The following is a 9,932-nucleotide window of genomic DNA, read 5'->3' as shown; positions in this document are numbered from 1 at the left end:
GACTGTCATGTTTTACGTACTCTCAAGATTCTGTATTCGTTTTTGTTCTGTTGTCATTGAGCTTTTGCAAAAAAAAAAAAAAAAAAAAAAAGCTTGACTGAAAAATGGAAATTCTCACAGGACTTTGTTCGTATGTTTGAACCTCTTTTTTTCACTCACATTTTAGTCATAAAAGGACATCAGTCTGCTAAGTTTATATAGATAATAGAGATTAATAGTTTGGTGATTTGCATATGTTCAGCCAAATTCATTTTCTAAAGAAACTTTTACGTATAATTTAAGGCTGTTATGGATGGATGTCGTATTTTCATCACAATGAAAAATACCCTGGTTGCAGTTAATTGCTATTAAAATGCCAGATCCTCAATCAATTATTAAATTGAAGACTGAATCCTGTCTGATGTACTGCATTAATTTTGGCCAACAGAGGGCACTGTTTCACTTCACAGCAAAGTGAGACGTCAATGAGATGAAATTCACTCTAAAGCTCTGTTATGTGCAAATTTAAACCATGTTTTTAATTTGTGGGGTCAGATTGACCCCAAATTTTAAAATATATATCATAAATTACTCCAACTTACAATATAATTTGTTTTTATTTACTTACACTCTACCTAACAGATATTTAAAATAAATATTTAGGAAAAAAACTAACTTATTTAACTTGTAAAAATGTGTGTACAGTGTTTGTAAACACATTATTGTATGAAAGTAGTAATTGTAAAATGTAAAATAATGCCAAGGCATAAATCATATTTACATATTAGATATTTAATCATGAGAGGCAATAGAGTCTCTCACAAGAGAGATTCGTCGGGAAAAGGTAAAACACAGCAGAAAATTTTTCTGCATATAATGTTTAATCTTTTCACCAAAAAAAGTGATGGGGTCAAAATGACCCCAGACGACATCAGTTGAGTCAAAATGTGCACATGCATTTTAAAAAAAATTTAATTATATATATATATTAGATCTTAACCCTCTGACATCACAGGAGGGTTAAGAGCTGCATTCAGTTGCATACTAAAGTCTTAAGTTTGAATCTGATATCAGAAATATTGACTCTATTTAACACATGCAGGTGTAAATGTGGTCACTGAATGACTCTCCTTTGATACAAAAGCAATCAAGCTGTCGCAGCACAGCAGGCAGAGGGATATTAGTTCTAATGTGTGGCTGTCAGAGCCTGTAATGGGAACATCCCCAGTGCTGCCACAGGGCTCCAGGTTTTGTAGCCAGTAAACACACTGATGTTTCTCATGAGTGTTCAGTGCACCCAGCCAAAGGAGCTGCAGTCATCAGACCATATGAATCATGTCACTTTACATGATGTGAATCAAGCTCCTGCTGAGTTTTAAATCCTTATTCAGAGCAGAATGAGGTTAACTGTGAGGCATGAGTGGAGATAAAAGGAGGCAGGAAATGAAGCTAAAACATGCACCTCCTAGATTATAAGTCATTATCTCTATGGAATTTGGCTAAGCATTAGTATGGATGTTGTTTTTCCAAGTAGATTCATATCATATAAGCAGTTGTGTTACTTTCACACTAGGGCACTACAATATGTCCTAGAAAAACTATATAAACATGGGGTTTTATAAAATTTGAACATAACATAATGAACATAATATTTATAACATTAATGTTTTCTTGCTGTGTAGGACTACTATTAATTTTCATGATCCATAAAGTAAAACACAAAATATATTACATAAAATATCATGCTGAGTGTCCTGTATCAGTGATGGACACCCTGTCATTTTATATTCAAGTGCCTACCAGGAACCCAAGGCTTAATAAATTAGTGGTTTGTACTGCCCTGCAGTCACAGCACATCTGAGTTTCCTTTTAAAGATGTGACCAATTAATAATAAGATACAAATTAAAACAGGGCATACTGTATATCATACTTATGTAGCTCTAACCAACTGAAACATTAACATCATGCAAAATCTGATATACAAATACCCAGAGTCAACATTCAAAGCTCTTAAGTACCTTAAAAATCATTCATCTGCACGTGTAATAATTTCATGCATTACTGCAGTCCCTCTTTCATTGCCTGTATTTATAATAAGAACAAATCACATTTCATTCACTCCAAATAAACAAACTCATCAATCTGAAACTGTGGGAAACCAGTGACTTTGGCAAATATCACAAATTTGAATTAAGACTGAACTTTTAGGTTATCTGTGAAGGCCCTCCATTGTTCTCAATGCCTGTTCCCAGGGCAGGGTGGGGGTCGTGAAGGAGGGGGTCCGCGGGGACCTGGGGGTGTCCGGGCTGGTGGAGGTCCTGGGGGTGAGCGGTTGATGGAGGGTCCCCGGGATGGTGGTCTTTTAGGCGGAGGTCGCATGAGTGGCTGATGGTCTGGAGGGGGCGGTGGAGGTGGAAGTGGACAGTTGCTGCGTGGTGGTGACCTTGGCTCCTCTGCTTTCACCCGGGTAAAATTGATGCATCGCCCCTGTGGAAACAGGACAGATGGTGGGATCACTGTCAGTTCAAAGCTGAAACTACATTGCTTCAGTAGTTATATCTTCTGGGGATAAAACATAACTCATGCTCTTTACATATTTTGTATGGATAGCTTGTATTTTCATCCCCAGAGGTGACATATTCACTGTGAAATGCGTGGGATTCAAAAACAAAAGCTCGGTACAGCTGATCCCAGGCTGCATTCTCTTGCTAGCTTTCGCTCGAAATGCCCAGGAGATGAACCCACAGCACTTCAGACATTCAGAAACTCAGCTGTCAACTGCAATTCTGTCCCTAAAATCATGGGGGTGGGGTTGAATAGTTGCAGCACTGCGCTCAAGGAAGAATAGCTATTTGTGAAAACGGTTGTTGGAACAAGGGGCTGGTCTCTGAGAACTTACATTCTTCAAGATGAAGTGATTCATTGTTGTCAGCAAGGCTGATCGTTCAGGAGGAATCGTCAGAGAGGGTTCAAACTTAGGGACGGACTGACCAAAGCCATTCAAAACTCACTTTATGCTTCATTAGGTGCAAAAAATGAAACACTGGATGACTCAGGAATCCACTACAACACCCACTTTTGTCAGGGCTTTAAAAAAGTAATGTATTCATATGCAAGTGCTTGAATGGAGGCAAAGCTTTTAATCTTTTTCAGTCAAACAGAGTAAACTTGGCTACAAAAATAAATAAATAAACATTTAGAAATCGAAGTTATAAACAAAACATTCTTATACACTAATATGGCTCTTGGTTATTTTCTATTATTTTTTTGTTTGTTTTTTTTAGAATTCTCCTGCTCACCAAGGCTGCATTTATTTGTTCAAAAATACAGTAAAACATCAATATTGTGAAATATTATTACAATTTAAAATGATTTTTAAAAAAGTATGTTATTCCTATGAGGATAAAGTTGTATTTTCAACAGCCATTCCCCCAGGCTTCAGTGTCACATGATCCTTCAAAAATCATTTTAATATATTGATTTTGTGCTCAAGAAATTTCATATTATTATCAAAGTTGAAAATAATTGCGTTGCTTAATATTTTTTGTGGAAACCATGGTTTCTTTGATAAATACAAAGTTCAGTAGAACAACATTTATCTTAAATAGAAATATTTTGGAATATCTGAAATGTCTTTACTGTCACTTTTGATCAATTTAATGCGTTCTTGCTGAACAAGAGTATTAATTCTTAAAAATAAACTAAAATAAACTAAAATAAAAAAGTAAGTAGTGTAATATATTTTAATATGGAGTATAATACTTAATTTTATTTAAGAAACTTTATATTTTTTAAAAAATAATAACAATAAATAAATAAATGATGAACATCCAAATATTAGCTAGCATGGCAGCCATGATTAATCAATCTCTAGAACCACCACAGCAATTGTTACTATCACCTCAGCCTGAACTAATATGTCTCCTACTCTGATCTTGCTGAACTTCATTTAAATGACTTTCACTCGAGTGGAAAGGAGAGCGGTTAAGGGGGGAGTCAATCTCTACCATGCTGTTTGAGCACATATCAGACAAACAGATGGACAGTTTAAAGGCCACTAGCTTAATTGTCACAGGAGGGATTCCCTCCCTTTTGTTCAAGGGTCTGAGTGGACTAAGGGTAGGATCGGATATGACTTTTATTGTGTTATAGTAATAAGGGTGGTGTTAGTTCACTGATTATACAGGAGTGATCTGAATAAACAGACATACAGAGAGGTCTACAAATAACATGTGTCTGTTTTCTAATAATGTTGTCTTGGGGTGGTTTATACAGATATAAGATTGGCAGGCAAAGTTGTCAAGTCATGTATCTTTCTGTTCAGATGTTCAATCATCACATAACACTAAACTGAGGCACTGAAAACTGGGATATGTGTCATATGCTTAAGAAATCTCAACATGAGTCAACATATAGCTTGCAAATATAAAATACTCCCATTTACGTTATAAATACACCTTGCTGGCCATAGCCTATATATATATATATATATATATATATATATATATATATATATATATATATATATATATATATATATATATATATATAAATACAAAAGAAATAGCTAGTATAAATATAAATACACATACATATACATTTAAACGATTATATAAATGTTAAATTAGTTATTAAAATAATAATAAATACCATTTACACATGCATTTGTCATAAACTATGTGTGTGTGTGTGAGAGAGAGAGAGTACAGAAATTGTATTTATTATTATAATAATAAATAAAATAATAAGAATACTAATAATATATTATTTTATTGTTTATTATATATATATATATATATATATATATATATATATATATATATATATATATATATATATATATATATATATATATATATATATATATATATATATATATATATAAAACATTTAGCAATAATATATAAATAATTATAAATGAATGCATGTTTTAATGGTTGTTCAAACACCTGTATTTTTTTGCAATGTTCAATGGGACCCTGGTAGATAGCACCACCTTGCTAGTGGCCCCCAGGTTATTTGAGTTTGAGACTGATGTAAAGTCTGTAGAGTCTTGTAACTTGTTGGGGGCCATCCACAATAGTTAAAACACCATGTGGATAGATTACTCTTCCCCACTCCTTCCACCCACATCTGCACAGTATTCATGATTCTCCATTCTCATTCGGCCCATATGGTCACCCTTGTGCAGGCCTGTTGCTGTGCTGCTTGCCAAATTGTCCTTTTTACTGCTCACGACTGGCAAAATGATGGCTTTGTCCTACAGCAAGACAGACGTGAATCAATCACCCCCCCACCCCCCCAATCTGACACTAGCCCATCACAATAAAACTCAGCTACCCCTTTGCCGAATGGGCCCCATGTCACGTTATGGGGCTCTCTGTATAATAAGCTGTTAAATCAGACCACCAAGCGTTGGTCTAACACAAACCCACAAGAGAGGGGAATCCCTGAGAACAATCAGATGATGTCATTCACCTAGACTCGTAAATTATGTTAAAAAGCCACTTCTTCTGTTAACCAGAGCCTTTCTAGTCACAACTTTTACATCTCTGTGGGTCATTAGGAAAAACAAAACAAAAACACTTTCTATTCCACAGAGTTTCTTTGTGTGAAATGTAGATGGCACTCAGACATGAGGGGGAAGATACTGAGCATTTGAGGTTAAGCTTGTAAACTGGACAGACAAAGACTTTCAACAACAACAGCTTCTTTCTTTACACAACTACTATAAGTGAGCAATAAAAGAAGGCTGCCACCTCTGCATCACAATGCGTGCACCGAGGCCTATGGGTAAAAAGTTTGACCCAGACTCATTCATATTACACATTGGCTCAGGTTATACGTTAAAGGAGCCATGTGTAATGTCTGGCAAAAAAATCAAGTCATACTCCACATTCCATACCAGATGGGGGCAGTATGCCTCAATAAAGTGATTTGGTCTACTCTAGAGTAACAAACGAGAAACGGCATAGTCTCTATGCTCCGCCCCTACCTTCACAACAACCCTAGAGCCATAGCCGAAGCCTAAAGGACGTTTTGCCTCCAGAGGAACGTTGGGTGATGTCAAGTGATTTTGAAACGTGACATCTTCAAGCTACTCCCCTTCACCTTTACCAGTGAATATGTTCATATTCGTTTTGTTCATATTACATTTTGAGTTGTATATACACATTATTTGAATTAAATTAATTTGACAGACAGCATTCTGTCAACATCATTGGTCAACATCAGACAGCTGATGTTGACCAAGCTAGCGCCGACCAACGTAACCAGAGCTGCCAACTCTCAAGCATTCACCGTGAGACACACGCAATTGACTCTTTTCACACGCTTTCAAAAACTTGACCGCTCTGAATATAGTGAGTGAGTGCGCGCGCGGCCGGGGCGCTCTCGCTCTCTCTCTCTCTCGGGTTCATTATCATCGAAGACATTTCAAGCTTCTTAGGTAATGTTACATTTTAGCATCAGCTTGGTAGAGACGGGCTTTGGTAGATAACAGGTGAAAACCGGATCGGATCTGTGGGTAAGTTATAGCTAGCTTACTATCAAACGCAGCTACGGTTAGCCATCGCTAACATTAGCACGTTTATCGAACAGCCTTCGATACATTTCTATGTTATAACTTCCCGAAAATACTAGCGAAATACTAACAGCATCTTACTTACCAATCCAAAAGAAATGTTGCAAGTTCGGAGTCGAACCTCATTTCTTTCAACTCCATCAGTTGTCTCCAGCGATGGAAAGCAGTGCCGATGTTTACTCTGTTTCGGCTCCTTTTCTTATCGGATTTGATTTGTGATTCCGAGCGCGGTTGCTTGACATCAGCTTCAAGTACGCCCACAAGCCATGCGAGTTATTCGTGTATTGCAGGTTGGCTGGTGGTTATGTTGCCCGCATATTGCCTCCCTTGGCCGAAACTGGTATTATGACACCTGTCGGGCCGTGGCTAGTAATGCTAATGCTAATTAAGGTTGATATCTCTGCAGCACTATAACTTGACATTTTTTTAATGACATCATCGCCCTTATTTCTTCTCATTCTTTTGATGCGTGTAGGTCATTTTTTGGATATTTTTACCTCAATTTTTACACATGGCACCTTTAATGTTTAACATTCATTCAAAATACAAGATTGTCACTGTGACTTCTATGACTTAAACAACACTGTTCAATTTATTTCAATTACTTGCATTTATAATGTAACAACAATATTTCTGAACTAACAAAATGTCAGCAAAGACAGAAATTGCTGAAGCCAATAGAAAAATGTCTCCACTTCCTGGAGAAAAATAGTGTTTAGTAGACCACAAAAGATTACTGTTGGTGTTTTATGTAAATATAGGTTTTAGGGTTCAGTTGCACATAAGTTAAATGATATATCTGAGTTGTTTTACTGTGCCATTGCCCTTACAAAATGTTACCATGCAGTTTCTTCCAGAATTCTTTAGTTTTTTTTACAGTTGCTAGCAGTGGTGTTCTGAAATGGGGAGGAAAAGTCCCTTTTTTTCTCTCAAGCAAAGTCAAATTTTCTTGGTTAAATAAACTTAACTTACACTATCAGAAAAAAGAGAAAGAAAAAACCCCCAATTAAATTATATTTTATATTTTTACATTAACAATGTAATTAATATTCTATTTATTAAAGCCAGTATGAATATCATCAAGAATTTTACATTTATTCCAAAATAATAACTCAAGGCAATAACAATTAAAACTATATATTTTATTTGATGACTTCAATTATGTTCAGAAACGTTCAGTTATTTTTTATTTTTTTTAACTTTTAAATATTTTTGAATTTTTCGGATCATCAGTTATCAAAACTCGGTAAATATTGTTAACAGACACTTACCTTAAATTTCACCAAGCTGATTACTCACTAAAAACTTTTTAATGTCATATTTTGTAAAATTTGCAAAATACTACAAATTTTTTTCTTATCCAATTTTTTAAGGACGCACTGCCTCCCTTGCCTCCACGGAGGAAACACCCATGTGCTACAGTGTAATTACAATGAACTAATATTAATACATATTAACTTAAAACTAACATTAACACTGTAATACATTTTTTTATGTATGTACAGTATGTATATATTTATTTATCTGTAGCTTTACAGAAGTATTTAATTCCAAATTACCACCGTTTAACTGTACTAACAGTAACGATGGTATTTTAGTGGTAACTATGATTAACTTTTTTAGTTTTTTACAAGACCAATCAAGAAAAGAACGATTCAGCAAGTAAACAGATATGCAAACAGATGTAAGAAAGACAAACAATTACAATGCAGAATGCAAATAATGTGATGTCATCCTGTTGGTTGCAAAATGAATGCAGACATCTGAATGCAGAACATCCTGTTAGTGTAAATCAATTGAATTTTTGAAATGTAATGTAATACAATTTATATGAAAGTTTCTTTAAAAATATAAAGAGTAACAAAAATGCAAATGTACAGGCTAAAATTCTCAAAACAAACGTTCAAAAGAGCATGCAGAAGTTCAATAATTATGCTTGGGGTTTAGAACAAAATGACAACTTGAAATATGTATTGTAAAGGGAGAAGGATGTGAACTAGTTCATAACAAACACTTAATGTGTCTGACAAATATCAATACAGTGCTGCTTGGCAAGAAAAATGATAGTCTGTTTAGTTGCAGTCCATCTTTGAACTCTTCAAGACCTCAACAATATACATAAGAGGCCCTTTGGTAGGAATAGAAACAGAGTAAAAGACAAAGAGGATACAGAGATGGAAGAGACAGTGAATCAGTCGCAGCTAGGAAATGCCAAGAAAGATGGGTTATAAAGAGAAATATGTGGTCTAATATAGAGATTAGGCCATCTATAGCTGAGCAGAGGTCTTGTTTGGGCACAGCGAGTTGTGTGTGTCTAGGCATTGTGCTGCAGGTGGGCATGAAACACACAACTACACCCCAAATCTCCCTGAATAGCACAGCTGTTTCCACCCAAACCCCGTCCTTTACAGAGTCTGCTGCCTTTACCAGAAGCTTCTAAAGCTCATGCAAAATACATTGAGCTGCTGGACACTGGCAGTCCCTCTAGTGACAAGCAGCCTATTATGGAGCCATGAAGAATTAAACCAAAGTAATTCAGATCGGTCCATCTACAGTGGGAACGGAGCTATAGCCTGCCCATGTCAATGGGATCATACTGTACCGCCCGGGACACTGCAGACCACATGAAAGATGCCTTTCATGGACACACAGATGTGTTGCCATGACACAGCTTGTGCTGATGGAATAATGCAGGGTGCAGAGAGCAGGGCTCAGACACTGAGGGACGTCTCTTACAAAAGGCACAAGAGAATGAGAGACTGTGCTCGGCCACACCGTTGCTCCATGTGAGGAGGAATTAAAAGCAGCACAATTCGACTGCTATTTCCTGTCCTGGCTACTGAGCATGCTTAGAAAAGATGGGAATATCATAACAGCTGTATTTCAAAAACAAGTGAGCTGCCTCGCCTCCTTCTATGGCAGCACCCAGTAAGCACAGATTTATACAGAACCCACCAACTTTGGATCAAATATTGATATTTAATTACAACTGAATCATATTTAATCAGAAATAAGTCTCTTATGCTCACAATTGCTGTATGTATTTGATCAAAAATACAGTGAACACTGTAATATTATAAAATATTATTATAATTTTAAAATATCTTTTGTATTTTAAAATATTTTATAACAATTTATTTCTGTGATGGCAAATCTGAATTTTCAGCAGCCATTACTCCAGTGTCACATTCCTTTGGAAATCAATATGATGCACATTCTTATGCTTATTTTTTTTGTGTGGAAACCATAAGCAATCTATTAGGATTATTTAATGGATACAAAGTTCAAAAGATCAGATTTATCTGAAATAGACATTTTTTGTAACACTGTAAATGTCTTAACTGCTACTTTTGATTATTTAAATATATC

The 9,932-nt window shown here is 35.7% G+C and overlaps 1 protein-coding gene across 2 annotated transcripts in view; it reads right to left on the bottom strand.

The window, feature by feature from the left end:
• Positions 1-50: 50 nt before the first annotated feature.
• The window catches only part of LOC109105351 (anthrax toxin receptor 1-like), a 29,426-nt gene continuing 19,544 nt past the window's right edge, over positions 51-9,932 (bottom strand). For both annotated transcript variants that reach the window (XM_042769141.1, XM_042769140.1), the window contains exon 18: positions 51-2,467. In XM_042769141.1, the coding sequence (XP_042625075.1) occupies positions 2,216-2,467 (252 nt within the window). In that variant the 3' untranslated portion in view covers positions 51-2,215. The remainder of the gene's footprint in view (positions 2,468-9,932) is intronic.

Source organism: Cyprinus carpio, chromosome A13 (assembly GCF_018340385.1).
Source record: "Cyprinus carpio isolate SPL01 chromosome A13, ASM1834038v1, whole genome shotgun sequence".
In the NCBI taxonomy this organism is placed as follows: domain Eukaryota; kingdom Metazoa; phylum Chordata; class Actinopteri; order Cypriniformes; family Cyprinidae; genus Cyprinus; species Cyprinus carpio.
The sequence above is the reverse complement of the archived record's forward strand: the minus strand, read 5'-3'. Positions and strand labels throughout refer to the sequence as shown.